Source organism: Camponotus vicinus, unplaced genomic scaffold (assembly GCF_025532165.1).
Source record: "Camponotus vicinus isolate PSW18456_S1 unplaced genomic scaffold, iyCamVici1.0 SCAF_7, whole genome shotgun sequence".
In the NCBI taxonomy this organism is placed as follows: domain Eukaryota; kingdom Metazoa; phylum Arthropoda; class Insecta; order Hymenoptera; family Formicidae; genus Camponotus; species Camponotus vicinus.
The window spans coordinates 9,520,879-9,544,602 of NW_028141979.1; the positions used below are offsets into that span (position 1 = coordinate 9,520,879).

General features: G+C 28.5%; 3 protein-coding genes across 5 annotated transcripts; 2 read left to right on the forward strand and 1 right to left on the reverse strand.

Moving 5' to 3' along the window:
- Window positions 1-734: 734 nt before the first annotated feature.
- Window positions 735-15,954, forward strand: LOC145974504 (uncharacterized). Of its 3 annotated transcripts, none has more exons than XM_083104370.1 (8): window positions 735-1,239; window positions 2,081-2,467; window positions 3,894-3,982; window positions 4,454-4,582; window positions 10,312-10,839; window positions 13,239-13,766; window positions 15,017-15,247; window positions 15,321-15,954. In XM_083104370.1, the coding sequence occupies exons 2-8, from the start codon at window positions 2,227-2,229 to the stop codon at window positions 15,474-15,476; spliced, it is 1,902 nt and encodes a 633-aa protein (XP_082960496.1). In that variant the 5' UTR covers window positions 735-1,239; window positions 2,081-2,226; the 3' UTR covers window positions 15,477-15,954. The 3 variants fall into 3 exon arrangements, with proteins under 3 accessions (XP_082960496.1, XP_082960494.1, XP_082960495.1); XM_083104368.1 differs by having other exon boundaries at window positions 737-1,239; window positions 2,077-2,467; XM_083104369.1 differs by having other exon boundaries at window positions 738-1,239; window positions 2,077-2,467; window positions 10,312-10,704.
- Window positions 15,955-17,184: 1,230 nt separating this feature from the next.
- On the forward strand, window positions 17,185-20,191 carry Rasp (protein-cysteine N-palmitoyltransferase Rasp). The gene is made up of 7 exons (XM_083104371.1): window positions 17,185-17,407; window positions 17,566-17,747; window positions 17,828-18,235; window positions 18,339-18,479; window positions 18,559-18,776; window positions 18,945-19,285; window positions 19,501-20,191. The coding sequence occupies exons 1-7, from the start codon at window positions 17,311-17,313 to the stop codon at window positions 19,584-19,586; spliced, it is 1,473 nt and encodes a 490-aa protein (XP_082960497.1). The 5' UTR covers window positions 17,185-17,310; the 3' UTR covers window positions 19,587-20,191.
- LOC145975031 (uncharacterized) lies at window positions 19,339-22,894 on the reverse strand. Its single transcript, XM_083105171.1, has 5 exons — window positions 22,306-22,894; window positions 20,846-21,138; window positions 20,705-20,773; window positions 20,438-20,530; window positions 19,339-19,841 (listed from the first exon to the last, which is right to left on the reverse strand). Exons 1-5 carry the CDS (start codon window positions 22,892-22,894, stop codon window positions 19,791-19,793), a joined length of 1,095 nt encoding a protein of 364 aa, XP_082961297.1. The 3' UTR covers window positions 19,339-19,790.
- Between the last annotated feature and the right edge of the window lie 830 nt (window positions 22,895-23,724).

Here is a 23,724-nt window from a genome sequence, read left to right on the forward strand (position 1 = left end):
CTAAAACCAGCTTGGGTAGCACAGCATGAAAGAATCCATGCTCTTTTCTTGCTTGAAAAATGGGTGCTATCCAATATTTTTTATGAGAATATTTTCTTTTTTTCACATTTAAGAGTACAGCAACAAGGGCAGCAGCTCTCCTTTTCCGTATATTTTCTTGATAAAAATTATTTATTTGTACATAATTGAAAAAAAATTGTATTTGTTGATTATACCAACGCGTCCAGGTAGTAATTGAATTTTCTTCCATTTTAGAAAAATAAAAATTCAACTCACTTCTTACTATTCGCTTATTCGCGACTTACTATTTCGCTTATTCGCTACTTCACGGAGAATTATTCGCTACTCGCTATATTTCGCAGCGAAAAATTCGTTGCATGAAAAGGCACCTTAACAACAACACATGTTATTACAATGGGATGTTTTGATTGGCTCACGCTGGTGACGCGACGCGTGACGCGCTCAGTGGGAACGAGCCCTAAATGAAAATCACCCTATATCTACCAGTTTCTAGAATAACTCACTATTGACCAATCAGAGAATCCTACTTTGAATCGGCCAATAAGCGACATCGAGGGAGATTTCTAGCAAGAGACACACATAAACGAAATGTCACCCTATTGGCTATCAAATAGGAACATTTTTTTAGGACTCTAAAAATTCTCCACTCGATAACCAATTGCGTGACATATTGCGTTGACGTATTTTTCTGATGGAAAACTTCCTATTTAAATAAAATTTAGAGGGTTAACAATCTTATTACCTAAAAATCCGTGATCAGAGTCATGGCTCGGAGTCGACACGATCATTCGTGTTTGACGAGTGCGGAGAGTTGCACGATTTCGGTGTCGTTACGGGACGAACGATGCGCGTAAGTGACAGTAATGACCCCGTGAAATCGTGGAATTGACGACAAGTGAACGTGAGCGTTGGAAAATGAGGCAATCGTGCCTTTTCGTACCTTTGTATTCAGCGTAAAGGTGGACGATCGTAAATCAGCGCAAACGCGGGTGTGCGAGGTGTTTGCATCGACCCGACGTCGCGTGCCACAATTTGACAGGTGGTGCTCGCTACACCTGTTATCCGCGTGCTGGCTCCTTAGCGCGGCCCTAACGCGCTAATCGCACTATGTTCGCTACCTTGAAGAACAAGATACGCGAGGAAATCGGGAGTGACGTGTCCACCGTTATCAGAAATGCCGGGAGTATACGCTCCATAAATTCCAAGCATGCGTCTCAGGTAAATATTCATTCGATTCAGATTTTGCTTGGTGAATTTTCCTTGAGGAAATTTTATAGATTTTTCTCGATGACTCAGCTTTGGAGGAATTGCCCTGTTAAATCTTTTTTCTCACATTTGCACAAATGTAATCAAATAAAAGAGACAGTCGTGTATTATAAAATATTAAGTTACATTTAATTTGGATATACAGGGTGTCCCAGACTTAACGAATTAGCGGTTAATGGTAGATTCCTGAGATCATTTGGAGACGAAAATTCTAATACCAAAATTTTTTATTTTATATTCATCCCTCTATCGATATCGATGTTATCGCGCTGTACGCGGGCCCCTTGGTGCGCTGTGTCCCTGAGCATAGGAGAACGGAACGCCGATTGGTAATCTTTAATCTTTTGTAGTGCCGAAATTACATCTTTTTCAACATTTTGGTATTAAGATTTTCGTCTCCAAATGATCTCAGGAATCTACCATTAACGGCTGATTCGTTAAGTCTGGGACACCCTGTATATTTAATAGTCATAAAATATTAAAATATTAAATATTAAATTTAAATAGTCATATAAAATTAAATTAAATTACATTTAATTTAATTGGATATATATTATTTTAAGATTCAGAAGTGTCTCTTTGTAAATTATAAAAATCGTAAAAGGAAAATATAAAAAAGATATAGAGAAAATACACAAAACTATAAACTTATAAACATAGAAAAAAAAACTTTTAATTGTAAACAATATAATATATACTTTTAATTTAATTTATTTGTGAGAATATAAAGCTATTATATAATTTTATTATACAGCTCTTTTAGGATTGATTATATTATTATTGTTACAGACAGGTTCTACAAGTAGTGTTAGCGGTTCTCAGGTATCATTAGATGGATTGAGGGAAGAAAATGCATCTCCGTTGCCATCAGTTTCATCAAAAGGAGAGAATAGTCTTGAACCCAAGCCTAACGATGGAATACAGTTAACTATAAAAGATATGAAGAAGCTTGAAAATAAAGAAGATGAGTGGCGGAAACGTTTAGCAAAGAAAGAGGCAGAAGTATTGAAGCGAATGGAAAAACAAGAAGAAGAATGGAAAGTCAGGCTTCTTGAAAAAGAGAAAGAATGGAAGAAGGTCGTAGAAAAGCAGGAGAAGGAAAAACGGAAATTACAAGAGGAGATAAAAAAGATAGAAATAGCGAAACAATCTTTAGAGCATGCTCTTAAAGATGCGGAAGGTATTTATAGATAATCAAATTTCTAAGATATTAGTGTTTCCATCCTTTCATGTATATATGCATGTATATATGCACATATATAAACACAGAGTGTCTCGTAATAATTACTTAAAAAGTATAATACCATTATATTCCTAAACTAAAATGGATTAACTTTCTCCTTCTGCAAAAGTTTTGATAACGCTTAATTTACTAATTTTTTAATCAATTAGATTTCATTAATAAAATATAATTGAAATGTACATGTTGAATTTTTACGGAATCACATGCACATATATATGATCAGATATCCTATGTATAAAGAGTAAATGTTTGATATAGAGATTCCTTTTTTAATCTTTTTAAATATGTATATATTTATATATTTTTATGTAATGAAAATTGATTCTCCTTGAAAAATTCATTCTTGTTTTATATTTTTATATAATCTTGTTTCAATGTAACTTTATGCAATAATATTATAATAGTAAGCATATACAATAATAATATAAGTATATACATTGCAGATTCTTTATCATCTATTTTATGTATTTTGAGAGAAGATTAACATTTAAAATGTTCGAAAAAATTATCGCTTTCATATAATTTCGTTTTTGTATAATGATAAAGCAATAAATTTCTTCTTTAAATATTATTAGAGTATAATATTATTACAAGGATATACTGTAATAATTTTTATAGTTATTTAGTACGCTTTATGATTGCTTAAGGAAAAATAAAAGATTAACATTTTATGAATGCACTAAAACTGCAATTAATTATTTTTTAATAGCTTCAAAAACTATTTTAAAAAAGATTTAACAAGGATTTTTTGTTTGATTCTTTTCATGTTCTCCTTAAAATCATTTAATTTTAGTTTAACCCATTTTCCTCTACATCTAATAACATTAATATAAATCAATGTGGTAATTTCAAGTGTCTCATTCTGTACATAATGTTTCGAAATAGAAGATACTAGTTTAGGGATTATGATTATTATTACTCTACACATTTCGAAATATATAAAGTTCTAATAATTATGAATCATTTATTAAGAATGCATTTTTTAAACTGACAATCTTTATATTTAATTAATTAGACAAAGCAGGTTAGTATAGTCGATCAGATAGTAAGCAAAGTAAGATTAGATAGCTGACTAGTTAAAGCAAACTTATATATGTATAATAAACATATCAAAATTTTTTAAATAATTTGTTCTCAAATATTTTGTTTTTAATCGATAAAACTTTGAAACAACACATTTTATTATATTTACTAAACATACATTTCTAATCTTATAATTACTTTAAAACTTTTTCATATCTTGAAAAGAATGAGGAAACACTTCTTTCTGATGACTTCTATTTCGAGCATATCTTGTGTTATGTGTATGTGTGTGTGTGTGTGTGTGTGTGTGTGTGTATTATCTTTTCTCATTATGTTTTAGAATATAAAAAGAAGTTGTACAGCTTTCAAGAAGATGCAGAACAGCTGGAAGGTTTTCAAACACAGGAGATGGCAAAAGTTAAACACCTTGTATGTGTTATTAAAATAATAATATATGTAGGAGAGATTGATTTATGACTTTCTGTTTCTATTCTATATAGAGATGTACATATATTAACAGAATTCTGTATATTGGTTCTGTATATAAAAAATTGGGACATTAGATATTGCAATATGAACAAATTTCTTTAAATAAGTATATTTATTTTAATTTTTTTACATATTTAATTTTAGTTATTAGTAAAATGAATCTAATAATGTATGACAAAATCGTTAAAATTTGTTAAAATTTAAAAAATGCTAAAGCATTATTAATTTTTAATTTTTATTATTAATTTTTGAATTCTATAAATAAAAACAATGAAATTTTTATAAAATATTTACGATTTTATTTTTGCATCTGTTACTTGATTATTATAATTTTTGCAACCTGTATATAATTTTTTAATTCTAATATATTATTGAAACAAGTTAGATTAAGTATGTAATAATTTTTTGCAGTTATTGGCAAAAGAGCAGGAAGTAGAGGAAAAGACGTATCATTTGAAAGCTGCTACAGCGGAAATAGAAAGCTTGAAGACAGAAGTTTCCCGTCTCAGACGATATGAAGATGAATTAAATGATATACAAGTAAGTTGGTTGAATTAAGTTTAAAGCTTTCTATATATTTGTTCGAATTTATTAATTTATTTATATAAACGATTTGTTAATTTTTTAAATAATTGTTTGTCTTGTACATTTTATAATATTTTTAATATTATTTATATTTAATATTATTTATAAATATAATTATATAGCATTTTTTATGGGATACATTGTTTATTATTATACAAATGCAATTATTATATAATTATTATACAAATATTATAATTTAATTTATTATAATTTAAATTAAATTGAATTTTTTAATAAGCATAAGTAGCATTTTATTAGTATAAATTATATGCTTTTTTATTTATATAAGTGATATGTTTGATGTTATTTTTTAAAATACGATATGGCAACACTGAGCATTGAAATAGTTAAAACTATAATTAATTTTAAATCTTAGAATTTTGCAAACACAAAAAAATTATATGCAATTTGATTAATAATAATTGTAAAGTACAGTATTTCTTATGCAAGCGAAAAGAATTCATCAAAGCTGGTAGAATCCCATTTTTCTGATAATACAAAAATTTTTTTAATAGAATACAATTTTTTAAAAAACAATTTGCAAATTTTGATTGTGCATAAATTATATTGTTGTTACAAATAAAAGACTTGTAATAACAAATCGAGAACAATATTTTAAGCATGGAAAAAAACATAGGCTTTAAATATATCTCATCAACGATTAAAAAATGCAAAATGTGTATTTAATATGAATCATCCATCACATCATCCGTAAATTTTTGTATTACATGACATGATTAACAAATAAGCTTTCATTTATCTCACAATTATTCGCTTTATTGAGCGGATTAAATTATATTGAATCTTGTGTTGGCAAAATTCTTAAATTTAAATTTAGTTGCTCTTGAAGAGAAATGTCTAATTGGCACTGAAAGATTATTTATTATTTTTATGAGAAGTTGTTTATAATTTTATATACATGCGAGTGCACACTACACACATATAGTCATAAATTTGGAGTCGTTAAATACTTGTAGTAATAACAGATCTGATTTTTGTGACACACACACGCACACTCATGTCACAACAAACAAAAATCGGATTTGTTGACTTCATGAAGTTTGCTCATAGTATTAGTATTTAATAATTCTAAACCTGTGACTCTCTATCTGTGTGTTTTCTGTCTGTCACATATGTATGCATCCAGAGGCAAATATAGTTGTAAAATTTTCTCATGATACATGCTAGATCGATCAGTAGTCGTATTCCACAAAGAGTAATTTAAAAAATTGTTTAACATCAACAAGGTTTTAATCAAAAAATTTGAAAACTTTTTTCAACATCGTTTTCGACAAGGGTTTATATTAAAAATGCGAATTTTATTAAAAACTTTTAAGAGATGATCTTTATATATCTTCTCAAGATCAAGCTAATATTATCATTTCATGTTTCTTTTCAAATTATTGTCTAAAACTGTTATCTAAAATATTTTGTTTTAATAATGCTTTATTTTATGTTAAATTTTTTCATCTGAATCGATGAAATAAATTATTTAAATTCATACACTGTGTATGTGCGTATGCGGGAACATATGTGTGTGTGGGGACTTGCATCTCTTTAATTAGCACTTCTCTTATGCCGTGCGTGCGCGCTGGCCTGTTATATTTGACCACATAATAATACATTCAAATTAGGATCCATATTTATAGAGAGAGAAGATCTATTCTTAATTTAAGATTGTCTTAAATAAGGTCTGAAAATGTGGATGTGGAATTTTAAAGTGACCTTACTTAAGAAGCCATACTTGAGATGATCTTAAATATATTAACGGACTATAGCAAGGCTTAAACATTGCCCAATTAAGAAATTATTACATCATCCAATTACAATATAAGCTCCGCACGATTGGACGACTTAGAGTTGAATACCGATTGACAATTTAGAATTAGATAAATATATGTATGCATTTGATGAAAGCTACTCAATTTTTTTCAATTTAGTGGAAAACATTAGGAAACGCACATAATTAAAAAAAACTTATTTTAGAAAATTGCGCCAAAAATCTTTATAAATATTCTTCTTTTTTGGAATTTTGAACAAAAATATCTGGAAGATCAAGGAATTTTTTTACAAGATTCGAATAGAATATTCTCATTTGGTGCATTTTTCTAATATCACCATTTTTACAGGAAAAACTGACTTAAGCAATGAAACATATTATATATTAAAATATATAAGAAGCAATTCTTTATATTTCTTTGTACTATTATGTATTTTTTTGGACTGGCGTATAAAAATATCAATTAAAAATGTAGAGATTAAAAAATGTACATAGGAGTAATTCCTTGTATAATCGTTCATTGACGAGCGCATATATTTTATGTACACATTTTTCTAAAGCGATTATATACTATTATATTTTGACGCAACTTAAAAAAATGTTTCCTTTAAATGATTTCGCACGAAAAAATAAGCAGTGTTTACTAAGAGTATTAATTTAAAATGTAATTCTCTCTCTTTAATTTTTCCACAGTTAATCGAATCGAATAATATTTATACGCGATGATGTAAACTGAAATAAAATATATGAGTAAAATATAATTTTTATAATAAAGTAGTATAAGTAGTACATAATATAAGTGGTTGTTGATAGCTTAGAGTTGGCGCATTTTTTAAGCACGCTTGTTTGTGAAAAGGGATTTTTTATATTCGGAATAAGAGAGAAATAAGGGATTTTATATTTATATATCACGTATTTTTATATATATATTTTGTATTTGTATTAATGTTTTTGAGTATTACCTCGCTTTTTGTTTCGTCACAGTTGCTCTAGTTTTCTCTGCACCTTTTATTATTGACATGCCGCTCAAACATGAACTCATAACATACATATTACATGTGACTCTTGCTGTAGTAAAAAAAAAAACAAATTAAAATTACGTGAGTTCCATAACTCTTAGATGTAATATCGCATGACAACTTTATTATCTCTTAGTATTTTATCGCTCTCTCTCTCTTAATAATTTTTATATGTATACAGGGTGGCCCCGGACATTCCGGCCAGACTTTGGGATCTTATAGGAAATTTAATTCTGAACAAAAAATTTCATATAAACATGGGTCGAAAAATGCTTCCTTAAGAAGTTATCGTTCAAAAATCTCTCAAATCGTGATTATTTTACACATTTTTCCAAATATCATGGAAGATATGCGTCTTTTAACAAAAAGTACCGAAACAAAAGTTGTAGAAAATTAAATTATCTTTCAAATGAGATAAAAATGATTGTTGTACGTTCCACAGGCGCGTGTTCGGTTATTTTATAAGAGCGGAGTTCTCGAAACTTCTGGAAATCTTGAGAACGCGATGTCGAGTCGTAAGGAGGTGACTTTTATGGTTTTGTATTAGAACTTGGCTGTCGTTCGAGTTCTTAAATTTCTGACTGTTTGCATGGTAGAAAGAATACATACAATAGTCAAATTCTCATATCCGTGTTACGGATTTTATCGTGATTGATTTAACGCACAAGTTAATGCAGAAGATTCGCTTTGACTGTGCTTAATGATATTTTGAACAGTATTGTTTAAATCAATTATTATAGGAGAATGAAAGGAAGAGTAGAAGGTGAAAAGAAAATGAAATAAAAAGAAACTTAATAAATTATTTGAAACTTATAGAGTAACGAATAGTTAAGAATAACTTCTTAAGGAAGCATTTTTCGACCCATGTTTATATGAAATTTTTTGTTCAGAATTAAATTTCCTATAAGATCCCAAAGTCTGGCCGGAACGTCCGGGGCCACCCTGTATACATATACAGGGTGTCCTAGACCACCCGTTCACCCCTTTTCTTTCAAAAACTAAACATTTTAGAGAAAAATGTTTCAGACAAAAGTTGTTTGGTTTCGAGGGGGCCATAAGATGGTACCATTGGTTTGACCTTAAAGAGTCATTTGAAGGTCACGTGAAGGTCACTTCAATTTTTTTAAATGGAATACCCTATATATTTTTGCACATTCTTGTAGCTCATCTCGAGAGCTTTCCAAAACACTATAATTAAGTTAGTTTTCATTAAGTACTTTCCGAGTTATGAGGCTTGAAATCATTTCTTAATTTTATGTAAATCATAAAATATCTTGTAAAATATTCATTTTTCGATTATCTTACCTTAATACTTTTATGTACAAAATAATGAGAGGAATCAATTGGTGTAAAGAAAACACATAGTTGTTTCGAAGAAAAAATATGTAATTTGTAATTAACAATTATATATTTTTTCTTAAAAATAACTGTGTTTCTTTTACACCAATTGATTTCTCTCATTATTTTGTACATAAAAGTATTATAGTAAGATAATCGAAAAAAGAATATTTTACAAGATATTTTACGGTTTATGTAAAATTAAGAAATGATTTCAAGCCTCATAACTCGGAAAGTACTTAATGAAAACTAACTTAATTATAGTGTTTTGGAAAGCTCTCGAGATGAGCTACAAGAATGTGCAAAAATATATAGGGTATTCCATTTAAAAAAATTGAAGTGACCTTCACGTGACCTTCAAATGACTCTTCAAGGTCAAACCAATGGTACCATCTTATGGCCCCCTCGAAACCAAACAACTTTTGTCTGAAACATTTTTCTCTAAAATGCTTAGTTTTTGAAAGAAAAGGGATGTACGGGTGGTCTAGGACACCCTATATTTTGCTTTCGCTGTCCTCTCAATCTCTTAATTGGAAAACTTTCAGACTAATTTATTACAGTATTATTGGTGTGTTCGAGAGAAAAAGAATATATTTGTAAATTATTAAGAAGTGATATTAATTGTCCTGTTTGGTAAATTATTAAGAAGTGATATTAATTGTCCTGTTTGGTAAAAAATAATTGATGTTCTTGCATGAATAATTGGTCTCATTTTTGAGATTTATGGATATATATTTTCCATATATATACATTCGCGTGATATTCGCCGGATAAAATCCAATGGGAGGCAATTTCTTTGAGTTATGGAACGGTAGCGTTGTTAAAAGTGATATGAAAAAGTTCTGTGAATACAACGCACGCATGAAGATTGGAAAACTTTGGTAAACGAGAGCATCGAAGATCAGAGTTAGGCGGTTATTTCCGCTAATTCGTTGCTGCTATCGCTGATGCTAGAGGTACGTTTTCAAGGCTTCGCCGCTATTCTGTTCGTTTACGCTAGAATGATCATGCAACAGCCTCTTTGCTTATGCCTGCTTCAACATATTCGGAATATAAATTCTTAATATTGAATAAAAAAGGCTGAAACGAACTCTACCTGACAATAATGCATGTATTACACACTTAAGTGCGGCATCATTTCAGATACAAAGTTGTTTTGTCTTCTTCTTCTCTTTTATGATTTTGTACTTTTATGAAATTTCGTTTACTATACAAAAAGTTATATTAACTCAATTAATTTTTGCGGAAAGGAATTATATTTTTAACATATAATTGTTATTTTAACTTTAATTTAAAAAATTCGAGAAATATTGACGAACGTCAGATCTCATAAATACTGCTCTTCGTTTGCCTTTTCGTATTTTTGCTGTTTCGTCTGATGGAATGATATATATTATCTCTTATTTCTGATTTGGCGAAATTTAATTCGCATATTGTCGCTTTGATGAGACTTGCCGGGGAGGCTTTATATGAAAAAAAAAATAAAGCTAAATATATCCTAGTAAAAAGCCCAGCGAACAGCGTAATAATTATTTGTTCAATTTCAGGATGAGATGGAGAAGATGCGTCATTCCACGCAGCGAGAGAGATCTCAGCTTTCTTGTCAATTAGCACAGACGGAGGAGGAGGTGCGTCATCTGAAGGACAAGGTGTTCGTGCTGGAGCAAAGGATCGCTCTGGAGACGAACGACCAAGTGACGGTTGACGAGAGAATAGCCGATCTAATGCGCGAGAGGACATTGTTGGAAAGGAAGTTGGAGGAGGCGCATCTTCATCTCTCCGACATAAAGACCAGTTGGTCGGGCAAGATTTCTAGTCTGGAGACGCAAGTTGGCAGACTTAGCAGGAAAGTGGGCGAGGAGGGGCTGGAGCGCAGACAAGTCGAGCAGGAGAAAGAGAAGCTTAAACAGAGAATCAAGCAGCTAGAGGCCGAGATAGAGGTGAACAATATTGTTATAGCGACAAAAGACGCTAAGCTTTTGCGCATGACAGAGGACATTGACGAGATGGCTACGGAACTGAAAGAGCTCCGGGCCAACGTCGATGACGAGGTGGAAGAATTTAAACGCCAAATTGTGAGTTACCGCGACATGTAGTGACAAAGTGCATGGACTAGATTGCCTCTTACCGAAAATTTTTTCCAAATTCTGATGTAAAATCATTTCTGGTAGGTTTTGTTACAAATGATCACTGGGCTGAATTATTTGTAACATATGAAATTCGTCGTTGCTTATATTAAACTTCTTTTTATTAGTATTATTGCGATCTTAGAATGCAATAATTTTAATGTAATATATTACTTTCCGTTGTTTTTGTCGAAGACTATATTGCATTTTTTTTTAGAGATTTTTTGTCTGATATCTTCTTGTCTTAATATATTATAAGAGATACATAGTTATTATCTATATTTTTTAAACACGTTTGTTGACGATAAATTGGAAGCTTTGATGGTTTTCGATTTTTGTTAAATTTTTTGGTACATTTAACTTCCGCACGTTATTTTGGAATGTACGACCGATTGTCTCGATTATTAAATTTTATAAGACTGATAAATTCTATTTTCTAAATAGGAGATATACATTTGCATAACTTTTGCAATATATCAATCATTAAATATGATATATTTAAAATTTTCTTAATGTTCCCCATCTTTTCAAAATCTTATACAGTTTATAATGAAGATTATTAGGTGATTAGTAATAATTGTTCTTGAATATTTTATATATTTGTAATGTTTGTGTGTGCAATTACATATGAAATTATATCAAAAATATCTCGTATTTTGATATAAAAACTACATACAATTTTAACAAATACATATAATTATTATAATACAAAATATATATATAGAGTGGTCCCGAAATTCACGAATCAAAATATAGCAGAAAACTTCTCAAAAAATAAAGTAATAAAATTTACAATTTTTCAAGTTTTGAGATATAAAAATTTAAGTGAGTCTATAGTACTTTGATTCGTTAATTTCCGGTTACTCTGTATATATACGCGCGTACGCGCATGTTAATCGATAATGTTCATGTTATTGTCGCATGTTGTTCAGAAGCTTGATGCTTCTTGCTTGATGCACATTTTATTTTTTTTTATCTCAGTAACGTGCACGTGCCCTTATCAGAAATTCTTTATTACTTTTAACGATATAGTTATTATTATTCAAAGCATGTTAAGTGAGTTATTCGAGCGTTTTGAGAAGATCTATATATCAAAGAAATATATACATAATTACGCAACAGATTCACTTGTATTGAAAATAGTATACCCTCCTTTGTACATTGCCTTTGTACATTAATGTTAGTATGCTAAAATAATACACACACATTTTTATGTATGACTGCACTTTCTGTATATTTTATTTGTGAAATAAAGAAGGAAAAACAAGTATACACAATCTTTTGCTTTTTACCTATTTTTAATTTCTTTCAACCAATTTTTATTCCCGAATGATTTGTCGATACCTCGTTACAATTGCACTATGGAATTCAGAAAATTGATTTCAGAATTATTCCTATGTCTGCTATTGAAATAAAATTTTAAAATAAACTTTTCAGACAAAATTATTCATAAATATAGATAAATATAGATTTAGCTTTCTTCTGCCATTATTATTATTATTTACATAGCTTTATATTTTTGTGCTAGAAATATTGAAAAAGTTACATTTTATTTATAAGTTAGCAGAGAGAAAAGAGAATTACTCTTTTAAATTAAAAATATCTATGAATTATATATATATATATATATATATATATATATATATATATATATATATATATATATACACATATATATATATATTATTCATAGATACTTTTAATTTAAAAATAATTCTCTTCTCTATATATAGCAATAATTATAAGATATTTTATATATTTATTTAATTGTGCTGTTAACAATATAATATTTTATAAATGAGTTCATTATTTAAAATGCAAAATTTTTTTTATAATAATATAAGGAAAATATTCTTTATTTTACTTATATTTACTTTGTTCTGTATGATTTTTAGCTTTTAAGAATAATATTATTTACTTTACAATTTTTTTATCCTTAATTATTTTTTTCTTGTATTTTCTCAATCGTATAAAATTGCTTAAAAAACAGTCATTAAATAATTATTAAAATAAAGATTTTTTTAAGATTGAAACTGTACTATTTTAACTATTTAATCAAAAGAGACTTCATACATAAACTTTAATTTTTTGAAGTAAAATTTAGATATATATACAATCGTTAAATGTTTATATACAATCGTTAAATGTTTTCTCATATCATGAGAACATTTACTTGTTTTATTACTAAAGAATATTACAAATAAACAAATACATATTTATACATATAAAAATATTCATTTTAAAAAAGAGTAACATCACCATGTCGTCAATTAGGTATGAATGCAAATTGTTAGAAAAATTATATGTTTAAATGTCAATTTATATGAATTTATATTTGTGTTTTTTAGGAATCTTCCTCGAAACAGATCACTCAACTAAAATCAGATCTCGAGAATACGACGAGCAAACTTAGTGCTGTTACTAACGAGTTAGCAAATCTTCGATTGTCTTTGGAAAAGGAACAATCGAGTAATTCTTCTTTACGTCTAGAACTGGCGTGTCTGCAAGAAATTCTCGAATCCGAACGATCAACTGCAGCGGAACTGCAAATTTCCTTCGAGAGGGAAAAGGATGAGAAGGATGCTGCTTTATTGAGGAACGCTCAGGTATCTCAGGACATAGAAATTGTGAAGCAGGAGAATCGGCAGCAGGAGATCGAGAACATGGAACTGCAGAGTAGAGTAGAGAATTTGGAGGATCATCTAGTCGATAAAGCGAAAGAAGTAGAGCAAGCAGCGGTCACATTGAAACAATTCGAGCAAAAAGTTGCAAAACTGGAAGAAGCAGAACGTAACAGGGAGAAGATGGAAAGAAACGAAAGAATACTCAAAAGCAATTTGTTAGATCTGGAAGAACAATTAAGCGAGAAAAATAAGGTAGAGGATAATTTCAATTTGACCTAGGCAGAATATGTGCGATACAATTATTGAGCGATTATTTTAAAAATAACTTGATTCTTGCATGATTACATAATATTTCTTACATTTATTTATATATGTGCGCATGTTTACTTATTCAGGGTGTCCCAGACTTAAGTCTTTTGTAGCGTCGAAACTACATCTTCCTCAACATTTTGGTATTAGAATTTTCGTCTCCAAATGATCTCAGGAATCTGCTATTAACGGCTGATTCGTTAAGTTTGGGACACCCTATATACAGGGTGTCCCATTTTAATGTCCCACCCCAAATAACTTTCTTATTTTTAATTTTAGAAAAAGATGTTTCAGACAAAAGTTGTATGGTTTCAAGGGGGACATAAGGTGGTGTCATTAGTTTGACCTTGAATAGTTGCTTCAAGATCACGTAAAGATCACCTTCAATTTTTTAAATAAAACCCCTTACTTTCTATTGCATATTCTTGTAGCTTATTTCGAGAGCTTTCCAAAACATTATAATTAAGTTAGTTTTCATTAAGTATTTTCCGAGTTATAAGGCTTGAAATCATTTCTTAATTTTACATAAACCATAAAATATCTAGTAAAATATTCATTTTTCGATTATCTTTCCTTAATACTTTTATGTACAAAGTAATGAGAGGAATCAATTGGTGTAAAGAAAACACATAATTGTTTCGAAAGAAAAAATGTAATTTGCAATTAACAATTACATTTTTTTTTTCGAAACAATTATGTGTTTTCTTTACACCAATTGATTTCTCTTATTATTTTGTACATAAAAGTATTATGGTAAGATAATCGAAAAAAGAATATTTTACAAGATATTTTACGGTTTATGTAAAATTAAGAAATGATTTCAAGCCTCATAACTTGGAAAGTACTTAATGAAAACTAACTTAATTATAGTGTTTTGGAAAGCTCTCGAGATGAGCTGCAAGAATATGTAATAAAAATTAGGCGATTCCATTTAAAAAATTGAAAGTGGCCTTCACGTGACCTTCAAGTAACTATTCAAGGTCAAACTAATGACACCACCTTATGTCCCCCTTGAAACCATACAACTTTTGTCTGAAACATCTTTTTCTAAAATTAAAAATAAGAAAGTTATTTAGGGTGGGACATTAAAATGGGACACCCTGTATACATGCATAAGCACACACACAAAATTATTCTATCAACTATCTAAATAAATCATACAATTTAATTATTAATTTTTTCCTCATTTTTAGACAATCAAAGTTTTGCAGCAACGGTTAACCGATATGAAAAAAACACTTCAACGCGAGTTGAAAATTCCGTCCTCGTCGTTGGATAGTGATGCTGAAGCTTCTGCCGCCATTCTGAACCCGAGTTCATCTAAAACCGTCACTGCCAAGCATAATAATTCGAGAGAAGATGACGTTAATTTTAAATATCTCAAGCATGTTCTTATCAAATTCCTCACTAGCAGAGAATACGAGGTGCATATTTATTTTGATTTAATTTACATTCTATTTCGATAATAAATAAACAATGTAATATTAACTTTTCAAGGCTCTCCATTTAACGAGGGCGGTGGCGACATTATTACACTTTTCGCCAGAAGAGGAACGTCTACTTCAGGAGACTTTAGAATGGAAAATGTCATGGTTCGGTACTAGGCCTAACTTAGGATTCGGACAAACTGCCAAAGCGATACCACCCAGCTGATAATATCAAGATGTTTCGTACTTGACGAAACGTACTAGAGCAAAAGTAAATTCTTGTTCGAAATGATCAATATGTAAATCACTTGAATTTGAATTGAAGTGATTTACATGTTAAAGCGACCGCGACTAATTTAAAGGATATAAAAAAATTAGAAGAATAATATAAAATCATAATGCGATTTTACAAAGTTTAATATGCACGTTTAATATTAGTGCAAATATAATAAACAAACTACAATAAATGGCTATGTGTACGGAACTACATTGTGGTAAAAGGTGGCTTTGTGAAGATTTGATAAGATTTTATGAATACACATCATTAATTATTGATTTCTGTCATACATCTGTCATCATATGTAATACTGAAGTGCAATTTTGATTGTTGAAACTGAACTATCATGTGTGATGGATTGTGATACTTTGTGCATGTATAAATCGTGATGCAAATGCAGTTCTGATATAAATTGATTTGTAACATATATGTTTTGTTGAAGTGAAATTTATTTTGTGATAATGGTTACAATGGCATTGTACAAAACATTTCTCATTTTTATATGGCTTTTGCACACTATCAGCGAAAAATAGTGAAACATATCTCAAATTAAGACTCTAGAACAGAGTTAGAATTTAGTTGCAACAGAATTTGTTGAGCATAATTTCATAGTTGATTCTCTCTTCCTCTCTCGTTTCTGTTATATTAGCAACAAGTTTTAATAACGATAATACAATAATATAAAATTTTTAATATTTTATTTGAAATGTCTGATCTTTGGCATTCCAGTTGTATCTTAATAATTATGCGCGTGTTTCTTTAAATAATCGATTATATTTTATCATTATCGATTATATAATCAACTATTATTTTAATATATATTGTAAAAATAAATAAGTGATTTGATATGAAATGAATATGAATGCAATGACAAAAACTTTAAATATATAAAAGTATAATTTTCATAAAATTTATGCGTTGTAATAATCCAAAAATTTTTGTAAATCATACTTTTTATATATTTAAATTTTAATTTCTTATATATAATGATATAAGGAACATAGTTTTAATTATTTTTTAGTAAAACGAGATATTAACATGGAAGAGATATTTGGTATAAATTGAGTTTAAGGTTGCAACTAATAACATTTTTTAGTGAAGCAAATTTTCTCCAAAAACAATCGAACCCAATTTGCCATGTACGAGTTTGATTAAAAATAGATCTTGAATCTAATTAATATAAATATGAAATGAATCCTGTTTGATTTTAAAATTTAAAATTTATTTTGATTCTAAAATATGAAGTTCTTGCAATCTCTAATTCGAAGTTTGAATCCTATTTTTGAGTTTTTTTAAGAAAATCAGAGATTTTTTTCATATTTTTTATTTTTGATCGCACTTTGATCAACTTATTTCATTTGAAAATGTCATAAATCTCGAGGATAGAGGAATAAAAAATTTCAGATATATTTTTCAGAAGATATAATTGAATCCCAGACCTATAAATTTGCGAATTTGCCATCAATTTCGTTCTGTTTACGTCCAGGGTGCGTTCTAAAACTTACTCCTTAAAGTAGAGTGACTTTCGATCGACCAATCAAGATAAAGGAAAAAAAATTTCACTCTCCTTTGATTGGTCAATCGAACGATACTCTAGTCCAAGGAGTAAGTTTTGGAACGTAACCCAGGATATTTCAGGGTTTCAGGATTATCAAGTTGGTGAGACTGACGCGGATAAACAGATACATGTGGAGGCAAAGAAACAAAAACACAGGACGAACCTGCGGAAAATGCATGCCAAACAAATCTTTCTTTTCATTACATAATTAATTTATCAACTGCTATGAAATATAATAACAATTATGAGAGCTATTTTTATTTCCTTGCGTGGTCCTGTGCCATTTCTTATTCTGCATACGAGTTTTATTTATCGAATAACTGTAAGACATAAAAAGTCTATTTAATACAAATTTATAATCCTATTTTATTATATTTTTAATTATATTTTTATTATATTTTATTATATTTTTATTATATTTTATTATATTTTTAATTATATTTTAATGATATTAAATTTTCATGCAACTTGTACTTTCAGATTTTGATGATTATTATGATGCGTACAATGATTTCGATAGAGGATGGAGCTGGATTGGAAGAAAACGAGATATCTCTGATCAGGAGTGGCGTGTATGGCTTGCTTTGATAAACAAACTAATACCATGTATTTTTATCCATCATTTCTTCAGTCAGATTATTAAAGTCAATAGTAACATCATGGTAATACATTTATATTTCCAAGGTAACTTGTTGAAAAAATTATGCCTGATTTAGGGAAATAATGTTCAAAAATTTTGCAGATTTTGTGTTCTTGGTATATCTTGTCGTCTACAGCTTTTCTGTATTATTATATGGGTTCGTTAAGTACATTGTGTATACTATTGCAACCTAGTCTCTTACACATAATAACATATAAATGCAGTAAGCACGTAGCATGGTTAATACATGTTTCCTTCCTATTTGTAATACATATATTAAAAATACCAAATGGTACTTTTCAAAGTTGGCTAGGCCTCGACGATGAACAGCATTATATTTTGACGCTAACAATCTGTTGGATACACTTAAGAAGCATCAGTCACAATATGGATAGCATTGACAAGGAACTTGTCCACTCAAATAGTTTTATTCAGAAGCTAGCATATTGTTTATACTTGCCCACATTATTTTCAGGGCCACTTATTTTGTATCAAGAGTTTGTTGAATCTGTATGTATGATTTTTACAATCGTATTATCATGTTAAATTTTCAAATAATGAATATCATAGAAAGTAATGTTGACAAAAAGTTTATAAAATAATACATTTTTAGATTAATCAACCGCATCGATATTGGAATTGCCAAAAACTACAAGCTTTTGTGCTAAATTTAATTAGATATATATTCTGGTTATATTTCACTGAATTTTTGCTACACTTTATTTATGTAAATGCTATACAATACCATCCTCAGGTAATAATTTATTCATGCATAAATATGTATATCTGTATTATATTTGCGCAAGTGAATATTTTATTTGTTTCTCTTACAGGTTGTGCAAAATTTAAATCCTTGGGCATTGTATGGATTAGGATATTGCATGGGACAATTCTTTCTGAACAAATATGTTGTAATCTATGGGATTTCCAAAACTTTATGTAATTTAGATGATGTAAAAGCACCACTGCCACCTAAATGTATAGCTAGGATTCATTTATATTCTGACATGTGGAAATATTTCGATAGGGGATTATACAAATTTCTTATAAAGTAAATATGTAATTAAGATCTTATGTCTCAACTTATTTGTTAGATATACATTATTTTATTAATTATTTATATTTATTAATATTAACAATCGATAAGATTCTATCTTATATGTCTATTTTATAAGAGTTTTTAATTATTATAATAAATTGATCTTTTTATTTCTTTCAGATATATTTATATCCCTTTACAAAAGTTAAATGGGTGTTTTGGAAAATTGTTTGCATCATTTTTATGTTTTGCTTTTGTTCTTCTATGGCATGGAATACAAATAAGTATTTTTATCTGGTCATTATTAAATTTTATTGGAATAGCGATCGAAAATATAGGGATATCAATTGACAAAAGCAAACAATATCATAAAATACAGAATATGTATTTATCCTCAAAAAATATTAAGAGATTTCATTGTATATTAGCAAGCTCTCTTTTAGCAATGTCAGCAATATCTAACTTTTATTTTTTTGGAGGCCAATCAATTGGTAATATTTTTACATATAATCTACTGCATGGTAAGTTTTTCATATATTTTTAATTTTTACATTTTACATTCTATATATTTTAATATGTAGAAAAAAAAGATTTATCATAACATTTTCTACAAATATGCTAATATTTATTTGTTCGAATATAAATATTTTATCTTATTAAGAGTTTAATAATTTGATGAATAGTTTAATGTTAATAAAAACATTAAGAAATAATAATATTAAATTTCTGCTTACAGGGTCCTGGAAAACTTTATCTATTCTGTTTTTCTTCCTTTATTGCTGTTGTCAAGTTTCTGTAGATGTTAAAAATTTGGGAATTTAAAGATCGAAATTTGACTTGACTAAATTAGGGTTAAAATGCTTTATTTACCAAAATATTTAGTCGTCCAGGAACTTTGTAGCCATACATCTTGTATAATTTTATTAAAATCTAAGCGCAGTCGAAATTTATATATTAAGCGCAGATTTTTCGGAATTATTTATTTATTTATTTCTCGTATTTGTTCGTTTAGCTTATCATTTAAGTTCAATGAATGGACGAAGCTAGGACCACATATGTCAGTGTAATACCAAACATCTATATAAAAATATATAAATATTAATAAGTAGCTTTATAAAAACATTGAATAATATCACATTATTCGAAAATTGATATTCAAACTATATTTCAAGAAATCGATATTGCAGAAATTAATTTTCGATTTATAACCACATTATTTAAGTAAACGAATAATTTGAATAAGTTGATTAAAGTTTGATTTAACAAACTTAATCTTTCCATTTGATAATTTCTTCAATTTTATTTGAATGATGTTTTGGGTAATGTATTATTAAAAATCAAATTTAATTATATATAAACAGAACAATGCATAAACAATGATAAACAGATAAAAGTAATTTGTTGTAAAAACAAAAAACTGCATTAAATAAAAGAAAACAATTATTTTTGTTGAATCAATTTCCTATACTCGATAGATTCAATTTTTTAATCTTGCTAAAATTAAAAAATTTTTAAATAAAAATCATTTTTCTAGTTCTGGTTGAGCCTTTAAATAGTCGAAATTTCTCAATTTCTCAATTTTTTGTAAAATATGAATTGTCAACATAATTATAATAGTCTTAATATATTTATATAGTTTTTAGTAATCAATAGATTATAAAAATATCAATTACCGAGAATGCAAGACTGTTATTTAAATTAAATAAACCACAGACTCTAATGCGTAACGGATAGATTCGAATACGTATTCCCAAGTCGATCCTTTCCTAAAAAACAAAAAAAACATTGCGAAAATGTACACATGTTTATAATACTTTATATTAAGACAAAATATTAATTATACTCCCTTAATTATTAAATGAATAAAAGTAGTTAAAAATTTGTCTTTTCCAAACAGTAAAGACGATTTGAGAAAGAGATGCATTAAAATAATTACTCACACTTGAAAATTCGGTTTGTTTGAATGTGGGAGTTTTCATTAAAAATATCGTGTCGGCCAATGCGTTTGCCTAAAATATTTTATTAAAATTGGTATTAAAACAATCATTTTGCTCGTTAGAGAGAACATCAGATATACGTACCTGATAGCATGTTACTTGACAAATGCGACAAATAGAGATAAGTTGAAGTATAAAATATAACAATATAATACATTGGATGCAAGCCAGGGCGATTCTTATTTCATATAAAATAAAGAAAATATACGTTACGATGTCCATTTCCATGCACACGATCCAAAAAAATAACTGCAGACTATAATAAGAATTCAAATGATGTGTTGCATCCATCAAACAGCTGTGCAATTGTTGAAGATTCGAGATTGTAAGACGATTAATGTGAATTGCAGATCCGATATTGATGCCGAAACCAATTCCTATGTGAAAAAAGTTTATTATTAAAATTATATTACAAGAATAATATTACGATGAAATTGTTTAACTCTTTGCGGAGCAAAAGTGGGATACATGTTCCACTTTTTCTTTCTTGTTTTTTTTTTAAATATTTCCGTCACATTTAGCTAAAAACATATATATTAATATAATTTATACTTGTCAGAAGTTATTACTTTTACTTTTTCAAAAAATATTTTAATTATTTAAAATATAAAATTTGTAAATAAAATTAAAGAACTAAAAATTTAAAGAAATACTAAGCATATCTTATTATATAATATATAATTTATTGAAAATTTTTTAAAACTTAATGTCAAAAAAAAATTTTGATTATTGATATACTGAAAAATCTTGATATAAAAGTATAGAAATAAGCATTTCTTATTGTAAAAAAACAATTTAGGTAAGTGTTTAAGTTTTTTTTTAGGGGTGAGGCGGAAACACTTCCCCTACGCATTTATTTAAAGAGCAAATATAAATACAATATGTAAATAAGATATAACGAAAGTAAGTATGAAGTTTCAAAATTGCATATTTCAGGAACGGAAATAAAGACACGAAATTTAAATAAGGTATTACTTAAGAATATACCTTCTACAATATATGTCGAAATGAAAATTATCGATACTGTGTAATTTAAAATAAATATTTACTACAATTTATCATGCTTATTCGGCCATTTTGAATTTATAACATTTAACTTCAGATTTCCAGTAATCCAAAAAATTAGGCTTAATTTGAACAAAAATAATTTTTATAAACAGATTTTATTAAACAGTTTACTGCATTAATCCATTTAAAAGAAAATTGAAAATTTGAAATTAAATAGTAACCAAAAAAACTGAAGTTTAACTTGAGCAGAAATAAAAAGGTTCATAAATAATCTGCCATATTAACTATTATTTAAAATTTTTCAAGATTGATTTCAAATTCGTAATTAGTGACTCGAAAAATATACAAATAAACAGAAACGGCCCCACAAAAAGTTAAAGAATCCATTCCATCTAGATGTTATACTAGCTTTTTAAACATGCATTAATTTTACATGAATAATTATTATAAAATCAGTATTTGATCATCGGAAGCAATATTTTAAGATTGACTTAATTTAGTAATCTAGTTTCATTGATCGTTTGATGATTTGATACCAGTCAGTTTGCGACACAGTCCAATGATGCGGCAAAATCTGCGATACAATGCGTCATGCAGGAAATAAAATTTCGCAACCTCTATCGAGAATGTAATTCGCATTATGATTTGTAACGCAATTATGTACAAAGGTGTAGGACTAGCAAGTACTATTGCTATGCCAAGGGACGTCCAAGAGACGAAAATCACTGATATAATCAACCATTGTGTATAGGGATTCGTTCGTTTATTATCGGTGCACCAATTATTATAATGTCGTATTAAATCATCGAATTTGCGAGCGATAGCCACGGCTCGTTCGAATTCCGCGTGTCGGATGCACGACAGCAACGTCGACAGGATCATGTAAAGGCATCGGTTGTACCGATTCATCAGCTGCTGAACACAACCCACTATGTTATTCTCCTCGCAATATTTGGTGTTGCCCTTTGCATAATATGTCCCGACGCAAAACACACCGCACGCAATTAGCGAATATGCTAATAATAGACGAAATCTGAGGGGTACGCGAGATCGCTCGTCGATCGTGTGTGGATGACACCCATAAAAACGCGACGCGTACAGCAACCATCGACAATTTTCCAACATGGTTTCACGTGAGAAAAACTGTGACTGATTGTCGCCATAGTGTGCTACCGTATTACATTCGCTTAGATAAAATAAAAATGTCCCTTTATGAACCGGATCGACAAAGTAATAATAACGATTTATTTTATCGCGTGTAGATCTTTTACAAATAGTGGTTGAGATCTGTCGCTGTGAAATTTCTTACAATTACATTGACCATTATTTTTTCTTTAAGAGATTTTTTGGCAGTTTATGGGAAAAAAAAGAGACAATAAAAATAATTTGTTCAATCATTTTATCCTTGTTTATTACTTGACATTTAGCCTTAGGTGTCTTGATAAATGTTTGTATTTATATATGTGAAACCATTAACGTGCATACGCGTAATATTTATCATATACACCATGATATACATTTGTATTTATTGATCAAATAATATCAGAACGCACGTAATTGATTGATGGTGAAGATTTATAATGGATCTGGTAAAGGGATTATTACTTTTATCATTTTATCGTTATCTGTAAAATATTTTCCTCGTATTTTTTCTATTTTTATTTTATATTATTAGTGATTTTCTATCTTATTTTCTAATTATTATTGTTTTATTCTTATTATTTATTATTATTATCATCTTTGGCAAGTTTTCTATATATTTTTAATTTCTCATTCCACATATTTCATCATGTTTAATATATAGAAAAAAAGATTTATCATAACATTTTCTATAAATATGCTAATATTTATTATTCGAATATAAATATTTTATCTCATTAAGAGTTTAATAATTTTATGAATAGGTTAATGTTAATAACAGCATTAAGAAATAATAACACTAAATTTCTGCTTAC

Bases quoted from the DNA above. Each gene is read 5' to 3' on its own strand.
- LOC145975031 (XM_083105171.1), bottom strand. From the start codon at position 22,894: ATGTTGGAAAATTGTCGATGGTTGCTGTACGCGTCGCGTTTTTATGGG. The intron at 20,774-20,845 runs GTACGTATATCT...AAAATATTTTAG, and splicing joins GTCAAGTAACATGCTATCAG to GCAAACGCATTGGCCGACAC. The intron at 19,842-20,437 runs GTAATTGATATT...ATTTTTATATAG, and splicing joins ATAACAGTCTTGCATTCTCG to ATGTTTGGTATTACACTGAC.
- LOC145974504 (XM_083104368.1), top strand. From the start codon at position 1,129: ATGTTCGCTACCTTGAAGAACAAGATACGCGAGGAAATCGGGAGTGAC. The intron at 3,983-4,453 runs GTATGTGTTATT...AATTTTTTGCAG, and splicing joins TGGCAAAAGTTAAACACCTT to TTATTGGCAAAAGAGCAGGA. The intron at 13,767-15,016 runs GTAGAGGATAAT...CCTCATTTTTAG, and splicing joins AATTAAGCGAGAAAAATAAG to ACAATCAAAGTTTTGCAGCA.
- Rasp (XM_083104371.1), top strand. From the start codon at position 17,311: ATGAAATATAATAACAATTATGAGAGCTATTTTTATTTCCTTGCGTGG. The intron at 17,748-17,827 runs GTAATACATTTA...AAAATTTTGCAG, and splicing joins AAGTCAATAGTAACATCATG to ATTTTGTGTTCTTGGTATAT. The intron at 18,480-18,558 runs GTAATAATTTAT...TTTCTCTTACAG, and splicing joins CTATACAATACCATCCTCAG to GTTGTGCAAAATTTAAATCC.